The sequence below is a fragment of the Odocoileus virginianus genome, chromosome 6 (genome assembly GCF_023699985.2).
Source record: "Odocoileus virginianus isolate 20LAN1187 ecotype Illinois chromosome 6, Ovbor_1.2, whole genome shotgun sequence".
In the NCBI taxonomy this organism is placed as follows: domain Eukaryota; kingdom Metazoa; phylum Chordata; class Mammalia; order Artiodactyla; family Cervidae; genus Odocoileus; species Odocoileus virginianus.
This window is the reverse complement of record NC_069679.1, coordinates 15,156,348-15,183,041: the sequence shown is the minus strand read 5'-3', so window position 1 is coordinate 15,183,041 and position 26,694 is coordinate 15,156,348. Positions and strand designations below refer to the sequence as shown.

The following is a 26,694-nucleotide window of genomic DNA, read 5'->3' as shown; positions in this document are numbered from 1 at the left end:
ATCCAAAAGTCTACAAGCAATAAATGCTGAAGAGTGTGTGGAGAAAAGGGAACCCTCTTACACTGTTGGTGGGAATGTAAACTAGTACAGCCACTATGGAGAACAGTGTGGAGATTCCTTAAAAAACTGGAAATAGAACTGCCATATGACCCAGCAATCCCACTCCTGGATATACACACCGAGGAAACCAGATCTGAAAGAGACACGTGTACCCCAGTGTTCATCGCAGCACTGTTTATAATAGCCAGGACATGGAAGCACCCTCGATGCCCATCAGCAGACGAATGGAAAAGAAAGCTGTGGTACATATACACAATGGAATATTACTCAACCATTAAAAACAATACATTTGAATCAGTTCTAATGAGATGGATAAAACTGGAGTCCATTATACAGAGTGAAGTAAGCCAGAAAGATTAACACCAATACAGTATACTAATGCATATATATGGAATTTAGAAAGATGGTAACGATAACCCTATATGCAAGACAGAAAAAGAGACACAGATGTATAGAACAGACTTTTGGACTCTATGGGAGAAGGCGAGGGTGGGATGATCTGAGAGAACAGCATCGAAACATGTATATTATCAAGTGTGAAACAGATCGCCAGTCCAGGTTGGATGCATGAGACAAGTGCTCGGGGCTGGTGCACTGGGATGACCCAGAGGGATGGGATGGGGAGGGGTGTTCAGGATGGGGAACATATGTAAATCCATGGCTGATTCATGTCAATGTATGGCAAAAATCACTACAATACTGTAAAGTAATTAGCCTCCAGCTAATAAAGATAAATGGAAAAAATAAAAATAAAAAAAATAAACTGTCACGGTAAAGGTCTACCTTAAAAAAGATAATAAAAAGAATACATGCTTAACTGAAACTTCGGAAAAGAGAACTTTCCGCAAAAGGCTCTAACCTAACAACCTAACAATCTAACCAACACAGCCTGGCCTGTTCACTGAACAAAGGATTGAGCAAATACCAAAGGAGAGCTATCCGGCTTGACAGCATGAAATGCATGCCCAACCCACAGAGACTGAGCCAGAACTGTGTCTGAGTGTCTCCTGTGGAGGTTCGGGTCAGCAGTGGCCTGCCGCAGGGGCTCTGGGTGCAGCAGACCTGGGTATGACATAAACCCTCTTGGAGGAGGTCGGCATTAACCCCACCATAGAACCACCAGAACTTATACAGGACTGAGGAAACAGACTCTTGGAGGGCACAAACAAAACCTTGTGCCCACCAGGACCCAGGAGAAAGAAGCAGTGACCCCACAAGAAACTGGCCCAGACATGCCCACGAGTGTCCAGGAGGCCCCGGCTGAGGCATGGATCGGCAGTGGCCCGCTGCAGGGTGGGGGCAATGAGTGCAGCAGTGCGTGATTGGGCCTTTTGAAGGAGGTCGCCATCATCTTCATTACCTCCACCATCCTTTGGCCTCAGGTCAAGCAACAGGGAGGGAACACAGCCCCTCCCATCAACAGAAAACTGGACTAAAGATTTACTGAACATGGCCCCACCCATCAGAACAAAACCCAGTTTCCCCCTCAGTCAGTCCCTCCCATCAGAAAGCTTCCATAAGCCTCTTATCCTTCTCCATCAGAGGGAAGACAGAATGAAAACCACCATCACAGAAAACTAACCAATCTGATCACATGGACCACAGCCTTGTCTAGCTCAATGAAAGTATGAGGCATGCCATGTAGGGCCACCCAAGACAGATGGGTCAAAGTGGAGAGTTCTGACAAAGCATGGTCCACTGGAGAAGGGAATGGCAAACCACTTCAGTATTCTTGCCTTGAGAACCCCATGAACAGTATGAAAAGGCAAAAAGATAGGACACTGAAAGATGAACTCCCCAGGTTGGTAGGTGCCCAATATGCTACTCGAGAAGACTGGAAAAATAACTCCAGAAAGAAAGAAGAGACAGAGCCAAAGCAAACTCAATGCCCAGTTGTGGATGTGACAGGTGATGGAAGTAAAGTCCAATGCTGTAAAGAGCAATATTGCATAGGAACCCGGAATGTTAGGTCCATGAATCAAGGTAAACTGGAAGTGGTTAAACAGGTGAATTTAACTCAGATGACCATTATATCTACTACTGTGGGCAAGAATCCCTTTGAAGAAATGGAGTAGCCATCATAGTCATCAAAAGAGTCCAAAGTGCAGTACTTGGATGCAATCTCAAAAACGACAGAGTAATCTCTGTTTGTTTCCAAGGCAAACCATTCAATATCATGGTAATCCAACTCTATGCCCCAAGCAGTAATGCTGAAGAAACTGAAGTTGAATGGTTCTATGTTGTCACCCCACTTATTTAACTTATATGCTGACTACATCAGGTGAAATGCTGGCTGGATGAAGCACAAGCTGGAATCAAGATTGTCAGGAGAAATATCAGTAACCTGAGATATGCAAATGACACCACCCTTATGGCAGAAAGCGAAGAAGAACTATAGAGCCTCTTGATGAAAGTGAAAGAGGAGAGTGAAAAGTTGGCTTAAAACTCAACATTCAGAGAACTAAGATCATGGCGTCTGTTCCCATCACTTCAGGCAAATAGATGGGGAAATAATGGAAACAGTGAGAGACTTTATTTTGGGGGGCTCCAAAATCACTGCAGATGGTGACAGCAGCCATGAAATTAAAAGATGCTTGCTCCTTGGAAGAAAAGCTATGACCAACCTAGACAGCTTATTAAAAAGCAGAGACATTACTTTGCCAACAAAGGTCCATCTAGTCAGAGCTATGGTTTTTCCAGTAGTCATGTATGGGTGTGGGAGTTGGACCATAAAGAAAGCTGAGTGCCAAAGAATTGATGCTTTTGAACTGTGGTGTTGCAGAAGACTCTTGAGAGTCTCTTGGACAGCAAGGAGATCCAACCAGTCCATCCTAAAGGAAATCAGTCCTGAATATTCATTGGAAGGACTGATGCTGAAGCTGAAACTCCAGTACTTTGGCCACCTGATTTGAAGAACTGACTCACTGGAAAAGACCCTGATGCTGGGAAAGATTGAAGGTGGGAGGAGAAGGGGATGATATGAGATGAGATGGTTGGATGGCATCACTGATGCGATGGACATGAGTTTCAGTGGGTTCCAGGTGTTGGTGATGGACAGGGAGGACTGGCGTGCTGCAGTCCATGGTGTTGCAGAGTCGGACATGACTGGGCAACTGAAATGAAATGTCATGAAAGCATGAATAGTAAGATTTAATGGAGTTTAGAGGAAGGAAAGTTTGCTGTTCCCCATGATGGCTGGGAAAGCTTCACAAAAGAATTTGAACTTAGTCTAGAAGAAAGGGTAGCAGTTGGAAAGGGGGAAGGCAGGAAGAGCACTCTTGTTAGGAGAAATAGCAGAAGCAAAAGCAGGAAGACCAAAGGTGGTTGTGCTGAATCTTCATTGTTGCATATGGGCTTTCTCGAGTTGTGGAGAGTGGGGATGTCTCTCTAATTGCTTGCAAGGGCTTCTCATTGCAGTGTCGTCTCTTGTTGCAGAGCATGGCCTTTAGGGCACACTGGCTTCAGTAGTTGTGGCACATGGCTCAGAAGTCGCAGGCCCCAGACTCTAGAGCACAGGCTCAGTAGTTGTGGCACACAGGCTTAGCTGCCCCATGGCATGTGGGATCTTTCCAGATCAGGGATTGAACTCATGTTTCTGACATTGGTAGGTGGATTCTTTACCACTGAACCTCCAGGGAAGCCCACAATTGGGCTTTAAACAAGAAGTGGTCCTGTCTGGCTAGAAGCAAGCCTATATTCTTGAGTATTCATCCTCCATACTTCAGATCACTTTAGGTCCCATTTCTGAGGCCCAAAGATGAGCACATATTAAGCTCATCTCATTGGAACAACCAGAGGTGTTGAAGACAACTCAAGTTAACTGGTATCATTCTCAAAGAGAGGTCAATCATCCCAAGAGGATGGGAATTGGTTTAAATGACTCACCCTTGGTTTTCTCATGCCTCATATCCTCTTCTCAAAAGGCACTCCTGAATCCCATACCCAAACCTCCTGCAAAATGCTGCAAGAAATGTACATCTCCCCTTCCACCCCAACCCAACAGCTACTCTCCTCCATGCAACAGCTCCTCTGGGAAAGAAGTGCTTTGCTTTCTTATTTTCATTTAAAAATGCCTACTTAGTACCTCCTCAATGCCAAGCCTGTTCTAAATACACAATGATGAACACACCCATCTGTGCCCCCACAGAATTTTCCTTCTAGAAGGGAAAAGCAGAGACATTACTTTCACCTCAAAGGTCTGTCTAGTCAAAGCTATGGTTTTTTCCAGTAGTCATGTATGGATGTGAGAGTTGGACTATAAAGAAACCTGAGTGCCGAAAATTGATGCTTTTGAACTGTGGTGTTAGAGAAGACTCTTGAGAGTCCCTTGAACTGCAAGGAGATCCAACCAGTCCATCCTAAAGGAAATCAGTCCTGAATATTCATTGGAAGGACTGATACTGAAGCTGAAACTCCAATACTTTGGCCACCTAATTTGAAGAACTGACTCATTGAAAAAGACCCTGATACTGGGAAAGATTGAAGGCAGGAAGGGACAACAGAGGATAAGATGGTTGGATGGCATCACCGACTCAATGGACGTGAGTTTGAGCAAGCTCCAGAAGTTGGTGATGAACAGGGAAGCCTAGCATACTGCAGTCCATGGGGTTGCAAAGAGTCAAACACAACTGAGTGACTGAACTGAACTGAACTGAGGGAAGACAGACAAATGTAAATACATAAATAAAATATCAGGTAGGGTTATGAATAAAACTAAATAAGTAGTGGGAGACGGGAGGGAGGTTCAAGAGGGAGGAGACATATGTATACCTGTGGCTGATTCATGTTGATGTATGGCAGGAACCAGCACAATGTTGTAAAGCCAATACCTTGCAATAAAAAATTTAAAGAAAAAAAAATAAGCAGAGTAAGGGGACAGAAAAGGATAAGAAGAGGGTCTATCTTCAGATGAGCAGGAAAAGCCCATCTAAAGAGGTAACATTGAACAGAGAAAGGCCATAGGTATGGGGGCCCACACCTAGAATTGGGCCCAGGTTTTGAGAAGCCCACTCGGGGTGGGGCAAGCTCATTGAACAGGAACAGGGACAGGCAGAGATTTCTAGGAAAGGGACAGAGGGGAATTATCCTGCAGCTCTTCGAGTGTGGTCCACTCCTGCCCATCACAGTCACATAATGCCCATGCTCATAACCCCACTGCTCCAGCCCTTGGAAGGGCCTTGCCTACCATTTTTCCCTCACTCTCTCAACCAGACTCATTCAGCTTTTCCAAAGTAACTATGCTCTGCAACAGGAGGATGAAAGGGCAAAGTTCCAGCTTTAAAGTTAGAGCAATCAACAGCCAAGGGATTTGAGGTAGCTGGGGCCTTGTTATCAGAGTACTATAATGAGTCTCCAGAGAAAACTCACACCATCGCTCCAGAGAGGGAAAAGTTTCCCTCAGTGAATCAGCACTTAGGGTTCCAAGTTTCAAAATTCCATAGAAATTGGGAAACCATCCAAACACATCTATGTACTACAGACACATGGAGTCACAGTCTCCCCCGAAATGGCTTATACCAAGGCCTTTTTAGGGATATTATTCCTAAATGTAGATGAAGGATAATCTAGCAGGACCCCCGGGGCCATCTGTGGTTGCGCTAAGTGAATCTCATGACCCACAATTACACCTATAGCTCAAAAGGAAGACAGGAGGACAGACTCCAAGGCCATTGCCATGGGATGGTGCACTTGCTCCCTCTCCCACAGACCCAAGAGCAAGAGTCAGAGTCCTCTCAGCTGAGAATGTAAAGTTTTGGTTTGTTTTGGTTTGTTTTTCCAAGCTTTCAATTTTTTCTTTTGTATTGAGGTAAAGCCAATTAATGTTGTGGCAGTTTCAGGTGAACAGCCAAGGGATTCAGCCATAAAAATACATTTATCCATCCTCCCCCAAACTCCCTGCCATCCAGGCTGGCACAAAACATTGAGCAGAGTTCCATGTGCTATACAGTAACTCCTTGTTGGTTATCCATTGTAAATACAGCTGTGTGTACATGACCTTCCCAAAGTCCCTAACTAGTCCTCTTCCCCAGCAACTGAAACTTCTTCTAAGTCTATGAGTTTCTGTTTTGTAAGTAAGTTCATTTGTATCATTTCTTTTTAGATTCCATCCATGTGCTATGTTGTGCTTAGTGTCTCATGTCTGACTCTTTGCAACCCCATGGACCCCTTCAGGCTTCTCTGTCCATGGGGATTCTCCAGGCAAGAATATTGGAGTGCACCATGCCCTCTAGGGGATCTTCCCAATGAAGGGATCAAACCCAGGTCTCCTGTATTGCAGGCAGATTCTTTACCATCTGAGCCACAGGAAAGCCTATAAGGGATATTATACGATATTTTTTCCTTTTCTGTCTGGAGAATGTAATGGTTTTGATGAACCTAAAAAGGCAAGAAGCTCCTGAGAGTCTGGAAACCCTCTGCAGCTGGGTGACCAGGAAGATCCAAGAGTAGCTGTTTCTCAGCCCTGAGGTAACTCAGGTCCTAAGGACCTGAAAAAGTTTCAAATATTCACAAGAAACCTAATTAATGACTATACTCAATGGTGAAATATTAAAATAATTCTAACACTGAAATAAGAAAAATATATGCTTGATATGCACTAATTTGATCTTGGTTCGAAATTATGACCGAAGACAAAAGCTGTAACCCTTAGTAAACAATGTAACAAATTGCCTTGAAAGAAAGGGAGACCACTGACACAGAAGCTTTAAGAAAGCAGAGTCATAAACCAACCACTGAATATTATTAGATAGAAAATAGCAAAAATACTTACATATAAGTTACTAAAATATTTAGTGAAATCTACCTTTTTTCTGGATCTTGTGCTCACAGAATTGACCATTTGTCTGAATCAGTCAACTAAAAAGACCAAGGAGCATTCCCACAGTACTGAAAGATTTTTTTCCCCTCTTTTAATTATTTTTTAGCCACACCACATGACATGCAGGAGCCTAGTTTCCTGACCAGGGATTGAACTCTTGCTCCCTGAAGTGGAAGCTCAGGGTCTTAATCACTAGACTTCCAGGGAAGTCTCTACTGAAAGATTTTTTTTTTAATACTTCCATGGATCATTGTCTTATAATACTGAAATTAAAAATATTTGTTACAGGAAACCATATGTGTGTAAAATGTTTGTTTACAGAAGACTGTGTGTTCATACATAGTTTTAAACTTTTCATGGGAGGCTGGTTTATTTGCCACTATTACAATTATTACCTCACATATGAAATTATATAGTTAAACACCAAGAGAAACATCATAGTCTAAAATGCTTATATTAATAAACAAGAAAGAGTAGAAATTACTGAATTGAGGATGCAAAAAAATATATTAGGAAGAAATGTTAGAAGGAAGAAATTAATATAGAGAAAAGCACAAAGTAGTGACTTTTTATAACTTGAAACAGCAAATACAAGAACTGATTTTTGAAAATCAACTAGTAGATTAACTGTTAGTGAGCCTAACTTTTTTTTAAAAGGAGAAAGCACAAACACACCAAATAGGAAAGGAAGAAATAACCAGACACAGCAGAAATATATATATGTGTGTGTGTGTGTATTAAAGATATATATATACTTGGTTTTGCTCACATATATCCAAATATATTTGAAAACTTGTATGAAATGGATCAAAACTGACCCTAGAAAAGATGGAAAATCTAAATACACCAAGTAGCACAGAGTAACATAGAATAAAGAAAGCTGTCATTTACCCTCGACACACTCTCTCCCCACCCCAAAATCACCAGCAGATAATTTAAAGGTATGCATGGGGAATCCACTGCTCAAAAGCAAATAAGCAAGCCAGGTTGGTGGAAAGGAAAGTTTGCTTTATTTCAGATGCCGGCATCTGGTGGGAGAGGGTGGCGGAGGCTTGTCCAAAGGTCGACTCAGCCCTCCCACCCCGCCCCACCAAGCAGGGGTGAGGGTATTTAAGGCAGAGAGTGGGGGTGGGGTGGGCAACATGCAGAAACAGCACAGTCATCTCAAACAGTCATCTTCAAATTGATCATCAGTGGTCTGACTTAGCATCATCTTGGTTGTTTTAGGTACAGTTAGTCTTCAGTTCCCGGGTCCATTTGTTCCCATTTCTTTGTGATCAGTTCTCAGAATTGTGGCAACTTGAGTCCTGGGTACAGTTTGGTCATCATGCAGTTAACTTTTCCACCCGGTGTTTTAGTGTCTATAAGACAGCTCACAGGACATGGCTCAGAATATTTATCTACAGCCCTTGAGAAAGAACTAAAGGTGCTTGACTATGCTTGATGACTACATTATTATTGTTTGGTCTCCTTAGACTGTTTTCCTTTGTTTCCACATTTCTCACTTCTCTGATTAAATTTATTCTTTCATTAAAGTTTTCCACAAGCAAAAGGCAGGCAGAGAACATGATAGAGGGGCAAGGACCATATGGTCCTGCTCCGTTTCAGAACTAAACACAGAAAATAAGGAAATCTTTCTAGCTCTTTTCATAAAGCAAACATTGCATCAGTAGGAAAACAGAAAAAAAAAAAGTACATAAAAGGAAAACTACCCACTTATGAATATCAGTGCAAAAATCACAAAATATTTGAATAAGAATCCAGTGAAGCAGTAAAAAAATAAGATACCATAACCAAGTGTAATTTTTCAAGGAATGCAGGATGATACAATATTAGGAAATCTATTAATATAATTCACCATATGAATAGGAAAAAGAGAAACAATCATTTCCATAGATGTTGGAAAAAATTTTTTCTAAAAATCAATTTACATTCTTAATTTTTTTAGGTTAGAAGTTCTTAATAAAATGGGAAAAGATTAATATCTTCATAATGTTATATATCTGTAATCTCCAAAGTCAGAATTATTTTCAGTTGGGAAAGATAAAAAAAACTTTCCCACTAAAGTTAGAAAAACAACAAAATGTTCATTATTGCCTACCAATATAAGGTGCAAATATTCAAGAGAAATGGAAAAGGAAATAGCAAAGAGAAGTTGAAAACTGAACAATTTTTAACTAGGAACTTCCAGAGAATTACTGAAAAATTATTACTGCCAATAGAATAAGATGGCTCAGTACAAAAACAATACACGAAAATCAATAGCTTTATTGTTAGTGAGAAATAGGTTACAGATAACAGAAATCATTCAAATTGATATAAGTAGAAGGTGATTTTTTGTGTGTGGTTCACAAAGTCACTGGGAGGGCTGGAGGAACAGGACCAAAGCAGAATTCCAAGGAACCCTTAGTCAGACTACCTCTGCTGTGACTGTGTGTGTGCTAAGTCACTTTAGTCGTGTCCAACCATTTGCAACACCATGAACTGTAGCCCGCCAGGCTCCTCTGTTCACAGGATTCTACAGGCAAGAATACTGGAGTGGGTTGCCATTCCCTCCTCCAGGGGATCTTCCCCACCCAGGAAGCGAACCCATGTCTCATGTCTCATACCTTCTGCATTGGCCGGCGGATTCTTTACCACTAACGCCACCTTGGGAAACCCTGTGCTGTGATAGGGTGCACCGGAATTCTGCTGCAGGAAGTTGCAGGATCAGGAAAAATGACACCATCTGCTGGGAACCCCATTATCTCATGCCCTGCCACTCTACCCCACATAACAGAACTCCAATTGTACTTTCTACATGTACAAAATCTAGATTCCACCCAGAATACTAGTTATTCTGGTCTTGGAAACGTAGTTTTCAACTATAGAAAGTCAGCTCTAATGAAAAACTGTAAAAATAATCTCCTTGGACCTAAAAGACTTTTAACTTCAGATGCTGTATTATAAAATGCCTTGTTTTGTGCTGATAAGAAACTCAATTTTATAAGCTTTCAAAATTAAACACAGCTGGTTAATCAACCATAGGGAAAGAGTCAGATAAGAATAAATTTAACTGTGTTCTCAAACAAAAGTGACAAATTTCTCTGTTGCTTTCCTGCTCTTCAATATAAAAGTAAATAAGTAAATGTGATTCACTGTTACATTATTACTCATTTTAAATGAATACCTTAAAGTTTATCAAAAATCATGAACAGGGTTTAGTTAAACAAAAGTCATGAGGCACAGCTAAGTGAAAGAGATAATAATAGCCTAATAATGATATTTGTGAATCACTTCCAGTAAATCTGATCTCCCAATGAACTCCTGCTTGATAATTCAGATTCGGTTCTTCATAAGTTATAACAAGCCCAAATGACTTTTAATTACTGAGGCTGGTACCAGAATTCACTGACTCCTTTCTGCAAAAGTAACTATCTAGACAGGATGATGAAATAATTGATAATAATCTCCTTGTGGAAGTATTCCAGCTACTAAGTAAAGAAAGTATGAAAGAATTATAATCCAACCTTATGAAATATTCTTGCCAAGAAAATCAAACCTGAATCTGATCAAGCTTCTACACTGAATAAACCAGGCTTCAGGGAACACAGAGGGGCAGAGGAATGGGTTGCACAGCACCACGAGGATGCAAACAGTAAGCAGAGGTTGTGGGCATGCTATAGGACAAATGACCAGTTCATTCAAGTAAATCGTAGGAGAAAAAAGAGGGAGAATGAGGATGAGGATCTAGATTTTAGAAGTCTTAGGGGAACATCAGCAAGTTGCAAAGTATGTTAGGTTATGTTATAAAATTTATCAAGATGATCAGAGAAATATGGACAGAAAATCTGAGAGGCTATCTAATGCACTAAGCTTACTATGCTGCATTAGATTATATATACTATTAGCATCATATATTAATATATAATATTAGTAGTATAAATATTAAGAAGTTATTATTAAACTTATGCTAAGAGAAATATATCAAGAGAGAAAAAGATAAAGTAAATGTGGTACATTGTTAACATATAGGGAATCTGGGTGAAGGACATACGGGAATTCCTCACAACTGCAAATCAGAAGTTATGTCAAAATGAAAAGCTATAAGAAAATAAAATTGTCTCAATTCCACAAGTCTCAATTAAAAACAAAATAACCAAGACAGAGAAAATTGTCTTTCTAGGGACACAAAGTCTTTGTTTACAAAAAAAGAAGCTTATGTCTTCCACATGAATAGCCATCTGTGTACCATCAACACCTATCAAAGGAATCCTGTTGGGGGGAAACTGATATAAAGCAGGAATGGAGCCCAGGCCCCCGCAGAGCCAGAACTCTGCAGTCCTGAGCTGCCCTGGAGCCTGAGGAGAGGATGCCCCAACATTCCAACCCCACCCAGGGTGGAACCAGGGCTCTAGGGGCTGCACACCTGGTTACCCATAGCATCCCAGCCATGGCTCCTTCTGTAATCTCCTCATGCTGTCTCTTAATAATATGAGGATTCCTAGAAGGCCAATTAGCATCACAACCTTGGATGGACTGGATCTGGGATTTGCAGGGTGTTGGCTTCAGGACAATACCTGGCCGAGTCCACAATAATGAAAGGTCAGTCTCCTCAGAATATACTGGAGCTTCAGCTTCTGGACAACACCGAGCCTCGCCCATGCAGACAGAAGCCCAGTGTTTTCAGAACCCACTGGGACATACCACCTTGGCAGTAAAAGCTGAAGAAAAAGTGGGGAGAAGCTTCTTGTATGTGGCTGACTGCTAAGAAGGGGTCCATTTTCAGAGAAAACAGCAAAGGAAGGGCCAATGTAGAATATTGGCCCTTTATTTTTATTAGTTGGAGGCTAATTACTTTACAATATTGTAGTGGTTTTTGTCATACAATGACATGAATCAGCCATGGATTTACATGTATTCCCCATCCCGATCCCCCCTCCCTCTCCACTCGATCCCTCTGGGTCTTCCCAGTGCACCAGCCCCGAGCACTTGTCTCATGCATCCAACCTGGGCTGGTGATCTGTTTCACCCCTGATAATATACATGTTTCGATGCTGTTCTCTTGAAACATCCCACTCTCGCCTTCTCCCACAGAGTCCAAGTCTGTTCTGTACATCTGTGTCTCTTTTTCTGTTTTGCATATAGGGTTATCGTTACCATCTTTCTAAAGTCCATATATATGTGTTAGTATACTGTAATGGTCTTTATCTTTCTGGCTTACTTCGCTCTGTATAATGGGCTCCAGTTTCATCCATCTCATTAGAACTGATTCAACTGAATTCTTTTTAATGGCTGAGTAATACTCCATGGTGTATATGTACCATAGCTTCCTCATCCATTCGTCTGCTGATGGGCATCTAGGTTGCTTCCATGTCCTGGCTATTATAAACAGTGCTGCGATGAACATTGGGGTGCACGTGTCTCTTTCAGATCTGGTTTCCTCTGTGTGTATGCCCACAAGTGGGATTGCTGGGTCATATGGCGAGGGCTTTCTCTTGTTGCAGTGAGCAGGAGTTACTCTGTTTGGTTCTGGTGCCTGGGCTTCTCATTGCGATGGCTTCTCTTGTCGTAGATCACAGGCTCTAGGCACACAGGCATTTGGTAGTTGAGACATAAGGGCTCAGTAGTTTCATGGGCTCTAGCGCTCAGGTTCGGTGGTTGCAGCATTCAGGCTCAGTCAAGAGCCCAGAACTCACGGGCTTCAGTAGTTGTCGTGCATGGGCTTAGTTGCTCTGAGTCATGTGGAATCTTTCCAAACCAGGGATTCAACCCACATCCCCTGCACTGGCAGGCAGATTCCTATCCACTGCACTACCAGGGAAGTCCCAAGTTAGTATTCCAATTAAAATGACATTGGATTAACTTTTTAAAAAATATTTATTTGTCTGTACTGGGCCTTGGTTGTAGCATGTGGAATCTTTAGTTGAGGCATGTGGGGTCCAGCCCCCTGACCAGGGATAGAACCCAGGTCCCTGCTGAGAGTTCAGAGTCTTAGCCATTGGACCACCAGGAAAGTCTCTAGGTTTACTTTTGAAAGAATCAGCTTTTTTAATATCAAGGCTTCCCAAGAGCATGGTATGTCTTTCCATTTGTTCAGGTTTTGTATAAAATAATTTTCTTCATAAAGATGTTCCTTTTCTTGTTTAAAACAAGTATTTTATAGTTTTTATTGCTATAGTTCTTGCTATGAATACATTATTTTCCCTATTGGCTTATTCTTTATTAACTACAGTGATATAGTACTAAATCTCTGGGGTTTTATGCAGTCATATCACCAGCTTATGTTTATCTCTTCTTTTCCAATGTCTTGACCAGCTATTTCATTTTGTGTGATTGTATTTGCTAGAAATAATAACGTCAATAGCAAGCATTCTTATCTGGTTCCTAATTTTAATTGAAATCATATTTCAATTAGCTCTACTGGCATGCTTGGTAATTGGTTTTTGTTATATTTTAAAAATCTGCTTTTGTCCCTATTTGTATAGAGTTTTTAAATTAAGAATACTGCTAAATTTTATCAGAAGAGTTTTCAGCATCTATTGATATGATCATATCATTTTTTATTTAATTTTTTATTGTTCTAGCTTATGTTGCTAGATTTTCTGATATTGAACACACCTGTATTTCTAAAATAAACTTTTCTAGACATTATTTATTATCCTTTTGATAAATACCAGATTTTACTTACTAGTATTTAATTTAGAGATTTTCTACCTATATTCAAAAGCAAGCTTGTTCTATATTCCTTTCCCTAATTTTTAAGTTTTAGGTTAAAGTTATGTTGGCTTCTCAAAAGGAATCATAGAGATTTCCAACTTTTTCTATGACCTTAAATAGTTTAAATAACACTGAGATTATCTTCTCTTGAAATGTTAGACAAAACAGAGCTGTGAATCTATCTGGTTCTGTCCCTTTTTATTATTGAATCTTTAATTACCTTTCCAGTCTTCAAAATGTAATTGGACCACTCAGGCAACCACACGTGTGCATGCATGCTTAGTCATTTTGTGACCCCATGAACTGTAGCCCACCAGCTCCTCTATCCACGGGATTTCCCAGGCAAGAATACTGGAGTGGGCTGCCATTTCCTCCTCCAAGGGATCTTCCTGACCCAGGGACTGAACCCAGGTCTTCTGCATCTCCAGCTCTGGCAGGTGGATCCTTTACCACTCTGCCCCCTGGGAAGCCCCACTCGGCTGCCACTGGTCTACCTAGTTTATACCTTCCCACCCTAGAGAGAAGTCCACCTCTTGACAAACCTAGCCAGCTTACACAGAGCCAACAGTCGGCTTTCTCATTCAAGTGACCTACTCCTCTCAGGAGAAAAACCCACACCAGATACCTTTATTTAACAGTGTTTGTTCATAAATATAATTGGATTCTCAAGTACCACCAAATATTTGAATAAAAATCAATAGCATGAAGAAAGAGGCACAAAGATGAACAAATGGGCAACAAACATCATAGATACCTGAGGTGATTAGGAAACTAAAAATTTTTTCTAGTTTATGCAATATTTGGGAAGTCCAGTAGCTAGGGCTCTGCGTGCTCAGTGCTGAAGACCCAGGTTCAATCCCAGGTTGGAAAAATAAGATCCCACAAGCCATGTAGAAGAGCACCCACCCCCAAATTCATGAAGTACACAAAATGATTGAGTGGGTATGACTCTCATTAAAGCATATAGTCTGTAAAAAAAAAGGAGCAATCAGAGAAAGAAAAATATTTTGGAACATTAAAAATACAAATGTCAAAAAATTACACTGAACTGTGTGAATAATAAAATGAAAATAAGATAATAAGAAATCATATTTAATGTCCTATAGTGGAAACTAGAAGGTAAATAATTCAAAAATAAGGGGAAAAAAACCACATGGAAGATGGATCCAAAAGTCAAAGATCTAAGAGAAGTTTCAGACAGAGACAATGGCAGAAAAGAAATAATCTAAGAAATAGCAGAAGAGAATCTCCCCAAACTTCATGAAATCTTCATTTTTAAATTATCTATGTAGAGACAAATAAAATTAATTTTTAAAAGACCCACTCCTAGGCTCAATCTAGTAAAATTTCAGAACTCCAAGAGTAGAGAAAAATCCTGAAAATTCCGAGAGGGAGTGAGAAAGAAACAAGGATAAGGATGGCACCAAGGACTTCCTTGGCAGTTCAGTGGTTAAGACCCCCTACTTACATTGCACGGAACACAAGTTCAATCCCTGGTCCAGGAACTAAGGTCCTGCATGCTGCTCAAAGTGGCCTAAATAAATAAATAAACAAATTTCAAAAGAAAAAAAAAAAAAAGAATGGCACCAAACTTCTCATCAACACTTAATGCTCAAAGACAACTGGATAATATTTCAAACTTTCGAGGATAGGGAAAGGTTGGAATGTTTATATTACTCAAATTTTTATAAATAATACTTTTACTTGGTAAAAGAATGAAACTATATTTAAAAAGTGTTTAGAGTCTCACTCTCATTCCTATTTGCTCCATTCTCCACTCATCTGTCCCCAAAGGTAATAACCATTTCCGTTAGTTTCTCATTTATCCTCCAAGTTGGGAAAACAATTTTGAACTTAAATTTCTAAACAATCAACCCAAATCAAGCCCCCCAAATCAAACAAGTTTGGGCAAAATAATTGCATATGCAACACACAAGCACTCAGAGTCTAGTGTGCCATGGGGTTTTTGTGAAATAAAATGCTAGAAAAAGATTCTAGCAAAACGAAAAGGGAGCCAAGAAAGGGGATACACAGGATAGACACTGGATATATGGCAGCAGCCGAATGTGACTTATGAGAAGTGATTCTGAAAAGAAGTTGAAAAGGATCTGCTAGAGACAGGTTTTCTAGGAAACTAGTAATATTAAGCTTCAGGGCTTCTCACTCACAAAAGACCATTCCAAGGCCAAGGGATAGCCCTTAACTGCATGTATTTGTAATTTTGTATTTCTTCTCTTGAAATACAGCTCCCCAGTTGTATAAGATTCAAGACCTACAAAACTTGGATCCATCCTTGATTAGACTTTAACATTTGAAGGATTTTCTTTCAAGCAATGAAGTTTTAATGACATGAATTACATTTCTTTCTTTGGGTTGAATCAAACTCTTATAACAGTATTTATCTAATCACATGAAAAACATTTTTGCTTATTGATTTTCCATTTCTAAAATTAACCTAGAGATGAGATATGAAGACTTAATTGGAGTTATAGAACAGAACTGGAATGTTATAAATCTTGTCAATATAAAATTACAATACAGCTATAAATATTAGGAAAGCGAGATGGAAGGATAATCAATTTATTAACCTTTGATTACAAAATTTCTAGGAACACTAAAGTTGACAATAAGAATAGAGACTCAATTATACTGTATATTGTTAACTACATAAAAAAGTTACTACTGCATTCTGGAGTTGGAGGGGTTAGAGAAGTGGAGGTACTGCAGCAGTGATAAATTCCTCATCTTTGAGAATATAGCCCAGGACACTATTAAAAGATGATGAACCGAAGAAAAAGACAGAGATATTACTAAAGACAGTAATATTAATTAAAGATATAATTAACCAAAGGCATTAATTAAAGCTAAAATAATAATCATGTGAACAATCCCAGTAAGAAAGAATTATCAGATGCTTGTTTTTAACTGAAGTAGAGGAAGAGGAAAGGAAACTTTTTACCTTTCATTTTATAATTCTCTATAATATTTGAATTATTAAATGTGTACTACCTCTATAATTTTTTAAACAAATTTTTAAATATCTGCACAAGTACACACTTTATGTTTATAATTGTGGGAATGGGAAACAATCTAAATACAGAGAGACAAATAGGAAACTGATTAAAATAATTTAAATTGATTTTATGTATTAACTGACATGGAAAGACCTCCACACTCTATTATTTGTTTTGTTTTTGTTTGCTTGTTTGTTGTTTTAGTTGCAGCATTCAAACTCTTTTTTCAGTTGCAGCATGCAAACTCTTAGTTGGAGCATGTGGAATCTAGTTCCCTAACTGGGGATGGACCCTGGCCTCCTGCATTGCGAGCAGAGAGTCTTAACCACTGGACCACTAGGGAAGTCCCTCTATCAAGATTTTTTATTTAAACAAATCCAAATGCTAAATAACATGTGCATTGTGACCAATTTTTTTAAAAACCTGTGGTGTATATAAATGTATATATGCAAAAATGCTTATTCTAAAATGTGAATAATTATTTTATCCAGTGATAAGAATGCAGGTGGATTTTTATTTTTCTCTCTTTGCTTGGCTTTTCTAAAATTTCCTAGGAGGAACATAAACTATACTGTAGCAAAAGGAAACCAATAATATTATTTTAATATATTTTTCCCTAATTCATTCCACATTTTTCTGAACTGAAACAAGTTCACAAGATTCTATTTTTAATTCTTGGCACAACTTAATATTTTATTTGCATCAAAATCTATTTGACATCACCTTCAAATCAAAGTGCTGAGGTACAAAGATGTCCTTCTTTGTCCACATTGCTTAAAAGAACAGAATTTCATAGCTAAAAACAGATAAAAAGAACATCATATGCCTGGTACCTCGTGCAGCTGTGACATCAATTTCAGAGCCAAGGAGAGGGGAATTTAAGTTATCACAATTGACAACAAAGCACAAGATGAGTTTGTCGGCAGTTGTTCATTGTCTTCATGTTCATCTCAAAACGCTTTGGGAAGCCAAAGTTACTGCTGCTAAATTTCAAAAGTCTAAAAATCTATGACTTTTCCAGTCATAAAGAACAGTTCTGCAAGCCTTGATAAGAAAGTTTATACTGATTTCATTGCAGCAGATTTAACCCCGAGAAAACAAGGCCAAAAGCAATAGGTGCTAAGGTTCTAGTGCAAGTTCGGATTCAGAGCATCTTCACCACTTCAAAGCAAGGAGGAGGGTCACAAAGTAAGCGGGTCACAAAGCATTTTCCCCTGGTTTGGGACATCTTAGTTCCACATCAGGCTGCCCTGTATTTCAGAATTTTTCTTTTTTTCTTTTTTGGCCTTCCAGCATGTGGGATCTTAATTGCTCCACCAGGGGCTGAACCCGTGTCCCTTGCATTGGAAGGACAGAGTCCTAACCTTTGAACCACCAGGAAATTCCCAACTTCAGAATTTTTAAAGTGACAAGAAGACATTTAAAAGGTAACCACAATACACTTTTACTCAATTTCACTTGTATTTTTTTTTCCACTTTGTCTACTCTTAATCAGATTTTTCTAAGAACCAGAATTCAGAAAATCAAAAACTGTCCAAAGGGCAAGTTTCAAGTAATAATTATGGAAACACTGAGCCTTTCCAATGCACCAGGAACTACATTAATTACTGATTAACTACTTAAGTGTTGATTATGTGCTTAATCAATACTGAAGCACTTAATTTAAGCAATTAAATCAGTACTTAAGTGCTGATTAAGTCCTATACTAAGAACATTTCTCATTTGATACTCACAGAGCCTCACAAAATAGGCAATATTACTTGCACATGGCAGATTGTAATTCTAAATATGGCCAGAACTATATCTCTCATCCCAAATACTTTTCTACAACATGATTTGCCGAAATTCCCATCAACAGGTTGGGCCCTCTATACTCTCACTTTGGCTTTTTTTTCAATATTTAATATTTTTCTTTATTCAGCTGCATGGAATCTTAGTTATGGCATGTGGGATTCTCATTCCTCAACCAGGGATCAAACTCAGGCCTCCTGCATTGGACGCACAGTCTTAGCCACTGGACCACCAAGGAAATCTCAAAGTTCTATGTTGCTTGTGACGACGGCTCCTCACATCCCTGTAATAATAGGACTATCTAATGTTAGACAGGAGCCTCAATTTCAGGATAATAATTAGATGTATCACTTTAAAAGTAACTATTATTCTTGACTTGAACAAACAACTGAAACTTTTATTTGAAAAGTTGTAATAAGGAACAGCCAAGAGAGTTGGGCAGAAGCTGAGTGAGGCTCATTATACTAATTCTCCAGGGAACCCAGGGACCATAAATCTTAGGATAAGAGTAGATCCCTGAAGAAAACAAAGCTGCCATCCAAATCTTCCAACCCTTATGTCACTTCCACAAGGAGATGTATTTATTCCAGGAGTAGCTCATTCACTGTCTTATAGAGCCCCATTGTCCACAGAAGAACTATCTCACAGAGACTGGCCCAATGTGGAGAATGTAATAGAAGTCTTTATCAGTCAAAATCACCCTCGATTAGTCCAAAAGGAGGATGAAGGAAGATTCCACTAAATGGTAACTGAACGCTTCCCAGGCTTTCCCCAGGATGAGCTTGCTGAACTTGGAAATTTTCAAGACATTCTGGCCTCATCAGATCCTGTGAGTTGAATGATGACAAAGTTAAGGAAATCATTCTCCCACCCAGGAAAAGCCAGACACTTTTTTCAGGATACTTTGGAAAAGAATTGTTGTTCTCAAAGGATGCCATCAAATTCATGAGAGATAGGGGTCTCACACCAACGGTATAAGATCTGCATTTAGTGCACATAGACAATACTGCAAGCTCAAGACACACTCATGTGAACCAGGTTATCTTCTGAAAGCCTGTGAGTACTGTATTTTAGATAGCCTGATCGGAACCTCCCTGGAGGGCTGTCTGGTGGCTCAGACAGCAAAGAATCTGCCCGTAATTCAGGAGCTTCTGCTGCTGCTGCTTAGTCACATCAGTCGTGCCCGACTCTTTGCGACCCCCATGGACTGTAGACTACCAGGCTCCTCCGTCCCTGGAATCTCCCAGTCAAGAGTACTGGAGTGGGTTGCCACTGCTTTCTCTGCAATGTAGGAGACCTGGGTTCAACCCCTGGGTCAGGAAGATCCCCTGAAGAAGGAAATGGCAACCCACTCCAGTATTCTTGCCAGGAGAATTCCATGGACAGAAGAGCCTGGTGGGCTATAGTCCACAGGGTCCCAAAGAGTTGGACACAACTGAGCAACTAACACTTTCACTTTTCAGAGGGCAGCAAGAAACCTAACCCTGGGCCAGAGGGTAATCTCCACTTTGCCCTTGCACAGAAGGCAGAGCAGCAGTGACTTCCCCAAACCATGCATTTCTTGGCACTTATCTTCTGTATTCTAGCACATTGAGCACACACACACTGGGTCTCATCTGTAGCTTCAGTCCCACCATCCAGGTCAATGCTAGGCAAGCCAATGTTCATCCAGGCAGAACCATTAAGTTACTCACATTGAGGAAATTTGTCTGTCCTGCCTTGTGCTCTGTGTAGCTGTCCCCTTGAAAAACCCAAAGCTCTGGAGAGCATCAGGTCTGCATGAAATTCTTAATGATTTTCCTTAGAAGGGGATCTCACCCTCCTTCTATCTACTAGAATTATCGAGAGGCAGGACAAACCTCCAGGGCATCCATAGAGACTTTCCTACTGGGTACTGCATGACTGACCCTTAAAACAATGAATAGTCTGGGTGAATAGTACAGGCATGCCTAGGCTCTCAGGGTGCCAAGCAAGTCTCCCAGTTCACTCACCAAGTCTAAAGGATAAAGGAAGAAATACCCGAACTCATGAAGTGGACCCCTTCCCTTTGTATCTGGAAGACTGTCCCACCCAGCTGTTGACCTCCCATTTGAAGTAGGGAAAAAATAAAAAGTTTATTAGCCACCCTGTCTGTGAGACATATCCTTGGGCTAATCACAGTTGTCTTTTCATGATTTATCTGTGCTAACTTCATGATTCAGTATGAGCTCAGAGCTTTCTCCTTCTACCCCCAGCCAATTCTTCTTCATCTTAGTCTCTATTCCCATTTCTTTCCCAATATGTTCCATCAGGACTTCGCCTAAATGATACTCATTCTATTACCTCCTGATGATGTGTCTGGATATTACACTTATGTTGGATCCTGCTTCTCTTCTAAAATGAGTTGGGTAAGTTTTTCAACCAACTGGACTCACCTGTGAACCGCATGATTGGGCCACAGAGAGCTCAAGTTGCTGAGAAGCTAAATGATATCGAGCCTAGAAATAACCCCTGGTGAAGAGCCCTTAGTTATATTCTCTGAGGCTGATCAACTATTTTGTGCTCTTTAATACCTGTAAACAAACGTTAGATACAATAGTAGTTTTGGAATAACTTTGAATAGTGTAGCCTGTGCTGAAGAGAAGGCAAAATCATAAGAAAGGTAAAGTTTATATAGTTTACCATTTCATCCTCTGTACTAATATACCCTAGCATTGCCTTCATCCCAGGTACCTAAACTGGGTCCCAATCTTATTCTCCAGTGACAGAAAAATAATTGTTGCTACAGTTCTGTCTGATAATTAAGGGAGTGGTTGATAATGCTTAAGGAAGGAAACTTGTAGGGAGGTAGACTTAAAAAGAGCTGTTTTTTAGGTTTGGGGTTTTGCTTTTGTTTTGTTTTCTGCTGGAAGCATTCTAGCAGATCCAAACAGACCTCTATTTACTAGCTCAAACTCCAGACTATCTCAAAGATGGAGAGTTACTCCTTAGAGAATGTTTGCGGGGAGACATCTCCACCTTCTCGTGAGGAAAAGCAAACCCTCTTCAGATGGGTGAATTTAACAGATTGCTTGGCATATGACAGCAGGATTTCTGTCTTCCATGAAGTGCCACGTAAGTCACACATCCTCAATCTACTGTGTGTCAAAAACCACCAAATCCATACCACAGATATTTGAGGTGTTGTTCACTCATTCAATACATGCTTATTAAAGATGATTGTTTCAAGAAACTTGTTCTAGGGGCTATATAAAATACAAAGATGAAAAACAACCATAAAACACAATAAAAGTTGTGATATACAATAAAATTATGAGGGATACAGAGACTCATGCATTCAAAAGAGAAGACTTTATGGAAATGATAGCACTCATTGAGGAGAGACTTAAAGGATAAATAGGATTTGAAAAGCTGATGGTTCCAAGCTGAAATGCCATGTGCTGAAACCTATGTATATAAAACAGTTAAAAATTTCTTTAAAAACAAAGGGTCTATTGTATCTTGAGCCCATGGGAATATGCAATCAGGAGACTATGGATCTATTACATTAGGACAAATCCATTGTCCACATTAGGATAAATACCAAATTCCCATTAACAAATTTTGTTTCCACTAACAAATTTTTATTTCTGCATATGTTACTTGGATTATTCTCTTTTTGATTGGTAGGGATTGTGCTTTTCTCTCATAGATTTCCTCTTGTCTCTTTATTAAGCCAAATACTAGTGAAAGGCATCACATTTTCACATAATACTGAAATAGCAATAGAGTGTCTATGAATCATCAGTTTACCCAGGATATGGATCTGTATAGTGAATGGCTAAGTTAAGCCATTTTGCTATTTTTCCAGCCTCAAATATTTGTCAGCCTCAAATAGGGACTACTTATGAATGAAGACCCAATATTAGAATAAAGATAAAATGAAAGGTAGTGAAAGGTAATGAAAGTTAGAGGCAAAGGAACTGCTGAGGAACGGAAGTAAAATTTCAGTTAACAAAAGCAAGCAAGAATAACTTTTGGTATAGGACGTTTACTTAGTATCCCTGGCAATACCACTCTCTACCACGTAGAAACACCAGGGGCAATAAAAGAGACAGGTAGCCTCAAACAGAGAAGGCAATGGCAACCGACTCCAGTACTCTTGCCTGGCAAATCCCATGGATGGAGGAGCCTTGTAGGCTGCAGTCCATAGTGTTGCTAAGAGTCGGACATGACTCACTTTCACTTTTCACTTTCATGCATTGGAGAAGGAAATGGCAACCCACTCCAGTGTTCTTGCCTGGAGAATCCCAGGGATGGCGGAGCCTGGTGGGCTGCTGTTTATGGGGTCGCACAGAGTCTGACACGACTGAAGTGATTTAGCAGCAGCAGCAGCAGCCTCAAAAAGGCTCTCCAAAAAAAAAAAAAAGAACAAAAAAAGGACTCCTACAACTCTAAATGGTACATTCAGCACTTCTTCCTATAAATTCCAAGTGTCCTCAGATCCCCAGGACATCATGACTCCTGAAGCCGCACACCCCAACTGGGCATTCCCAGCAGAGGCCAGAGGAGCCACGGGGAACCACACCACTGTCACCGAGTTCGTCCTGCTGGGGCTCTCAGATGCCTGTGAGCTGCAGACGCTCCTCCTCCTGGGGCTCCTCCTGACCTACCTGCTCACTCTACTGGGGAACCTCCTCATCGTGGTCCTCACCCTCATGGACAGGCGCCTCCACACCCCCATGTACTACTTCCTCCGCAACTTTGCTGTCCTGGAGATCTGGTTCACCTCAGTCATCTTCCCCAAGATGCTGACCAACATCCTGACTGGAAACAGGACCATCTCCCTAGCAGGTTGCTTTCTGCAGCTTTTCCTCTATTTCTTCCTGGGCACCACAGAGTTCTTCTTACTGGCAGTGATGTCCTTTGACAGGTATGTGGCCATATGCAACCCCTTGCATTATGTCACCATCATGAGCAAAAGGGTCTGTGTCCAGCTAGTTCTTTCTTCATGGATCACGGGATTCCTCCTTATAGCCATTCCATGTTCCATCATATTTCAGCAACCATTCTGTGGTCCCAATATCATTGATCATTTCTTCTGTGACAGCTTTCCACTCCTGGAACTCATATGTGCAGACACAAGTCTGATCGAGCTTCTGGGTTTTATCCTGGCCAACATCAGCCTACTGAGCACTCTGTCCGTGACGGCCACCTGCTATGGCCACATCCTCCACACCATCCTGCACATCCCCTCAGCCAAGGAGAGGCAGAAAGCCTTCTCAACCTGCTCCTCCCACATCATTGTCGTCTCTCTCTTCTATGGCAGCTGCATCTTCATGTATGTCCGGTCGGGCAAGGGCGGCCAGGGGGAGGACAGGAACAAGGTGGTGGCCTTGCTCAACACCGTGGTGACCCCAGTGCTCAATCCCTTCATCTACACCCTGAGGAACAAACAGGTGAAGCAGGTGTTTAGGGAGCAGGTGAACAAGCTCTTCTAATAAACCTGTGGATCCAAGAGGCTGCACATAAGATCCCCAGTCAAGCTGAGGGAACATCAGGCCTCTGCAACAGATGGAGGCTTTCTTATCCAGAAAAAGCTTGATGACATGTTTCTGGGGTGCCAGTCACTGTGCCCCTCAGCATCAACTCATAAGCTCTGTGGAGCCTCAAGGCATTTTTAGTAATTATCAGATTTAAATATTTCTCTTCGTTCCATCTATGTCTGCTTGGCTTCCCAGCAGAACATAAGCTCTTTGATAGCAGGTACTAGCTCTTCAGAGAAGGGCACAGCAACCCACTCCTATATTCTTGCCTGGAGAATCCCATTACAGAGAAGCCTGGCAGGCTACAATCCATAGGGTCACAAAGAGTCGGACATGACTGAAGCAACTTAGCATGCAAGCATGCATGCACTAGCTCTGTAATTCACTATAAGCCTCTAACACCAATCTGTAGTCATAAGTAATATCCACACTCAGAAAGTACTTTCAGGCCTATTGCTTTGTGTCATTTATCTAACAACTTTGAGAGGAGACCAATCCTCATTTAGCACTGTTCTCATCTCACCCTTATATTCTTGCCCAGAAATACATCAGTAAAAATTCAAAAAATTAGTCTAGCTGCCTACTTATGTTTTGTTTAGTACAAAAATTCACAGAAATTCTTCACTCCTATTTAGAAAGACTCTTCCTCTTTCTGGTTGGTTACTTCCCTGAGCCCCAGTTTTCTCATCTGTAAAATGGGGATGACTATGGCCATTCCAAAGGATTATGATAAAAGTCAAATAAGATACTCTATGCAAGAAACTTAAATAGTGACAGGAACCTAATAAGTCTCACTAAATGTTAGTTTTTTTCATCTATCTCTCATCTTACCTTTCCTCTCTTCCTTTTGAATTTCACATCAGTTGCTAACAAAAGCTTTTCTGTTTCAAATGCTATAAATTTTATATTCTGAATGTCACAGTCATCTTATACAAAGCTAAATACAGTATTTAACCTATGAAACTTGTTACTAACATGTTCAATATTTTAATGAAAATTAAGTCATTGGTAAATAATCAATTATTAATTAAATAATGGAATTCACACATTCATTTATTCTGAAACAATTATTATATGAATACTATATTCAAGGAAATGCACATATCATCGATAATATTTAAGCTGTGAATAGAGTTTGAAATCTAAGAAGGAAGATATACATAAATAACTATAATTTAGGGTGTAAAATTATCTACGTAAGAAAATACCATGGGTAGCTCTTCAGCAACAAATAGGAAAACCAGGAGGAAATGGATGAATCCCTAAAGAAAGAGAATTTTCAAAAATCTAAAAAGAAATAGAAAACTTAACTGGCCCAATTACAATGGAAAGATTTCAAAAAAGGGTTATATAGCCACTATAAAAAAAAAACTATGTTCTCAACAACAAAAACAAACAATCCTCCTACAAATGGCTAACAAGTACATGAAAAGATGTAGCATCACTAATCAATACAGAAATGCAAATTAAAGTCACAATGAAATATTACTTTATACTCATTAAGATAAATATTATTTAAAACATTTTTATGAACAGATTATACCAAATATTGGCAAGAATGTGGATAAAATGGAACTCTCATGCATTGCTGATGAGAGTGTAAAATGATGCAGCCACTGTGGGAAACAGTATGGCAGTTCCTAAATAAAGTAAACATAGATTTACCATATCATCCAGCAATCTCACTTCTAGACATAAACCCAAAAGAACTGAAAGTAAGGGCTTGAACAGATATTTTTATATCCATGTTCATGGTAACATTATTCACAATAGCCAAAAAGGCAGAAACAACTCAAACGTCCACAGATTGAATGAATGGATAAACAAAATGTGGTATGTACATACAATGGAATATTATTCAGCCTTAAAAGAAATGGAACTCTGATAAATAAAACTCTACAACATGAAGGAAACTTAAAGACATTATACCAAGTGAAATAAACAATACATAAAAGGAAAAATATAGTAGGATTCCATTAATATCAGGTATCATTTCAGTTCAGTCGCTCAGTCGTGTCCAACTCTTTTCAATCCCATGAACCACAGCACTCCAGGCCTCCCTGTCCATCACCAATTCCCGGAGTCCACCCAAACCCATGTCCATTGAGTCGCTGATGCCATCCAACCATCTCGTCCTCTCTCATCCCCTTTTCCTCCTGTCCTCAATCTTTCCCAGTATCAGGGTCTTTTCAGATGAGTCAGCTCTTCACATCAGGTGGCCAAAGTATTGGAGTTTCAGCTTCAACATCAGTCCTTCCAATGAACACCTAGGACTGATCTCTAGGATGGACTGGTTGGATCTCCTTGTAGTCCAAAGGACTCTCAAGAGTCTTCTCCAACATCACAATTCAAAAACATCAATCTTCGGTGCTCAGCTTTCTTTATAGTCCAACTCTCACATCCATACATGACTACTGGAAAAACCATAGCCTTGACTAGACGGACTTTTGTTGGCAAAGTAATGTCTCTGCTTTTTAATATGCTGTCTAGGTTGGTCATAACTTTCCATCCAAGGAGTAAGTGTCTTTTAATTTCATGGCTGCAATCACCATCTGCAGTGATTTTGGAGCCCCCAAATATAAAGTCAGCCACTGTTTCCACTGTTTCCCCATCTATTTCCCATGAGGTGATGGGACCAGATGCCATGATCTTAGTTTTCTGAATGTTGAGCTTTAAGCCAACTTTTTCACTCTCCTCTTTCACTTTCATCAAGAGGCTTTTTAGTTCCTCTTCACTCTCTGCCATAAGGGTGGTGTCGTCTGCATATCTGAGGTTACTGATATTTCTCCCGGCAATCTTGATTCCAGCT

General features: G+C 40.1%; 1 protein-coding gene across 1 annotated transcript; it reads left to right on the top strand.

Moving 5' to 3' along the window:
• Window positions 1-22,856: 22,856 nt before the first annotated feature.
• On the top strand, window positions 22,857-23,893 carry LOC139035469 (olfactory receptor 6E1-like). The gene has a single exon (XM_070468498.1). It carries the CDS (start codon window positions 22,857-22,859, stop codon window positions 23,838-23,840), a length of 984 nt encoding a protein of 327 aa, XP_070324599.1. The 3' UTR covers window positions 23,841-23,893.
• Window positions 23,894-26,694: the final 2,801 nt, after the last annotated feature.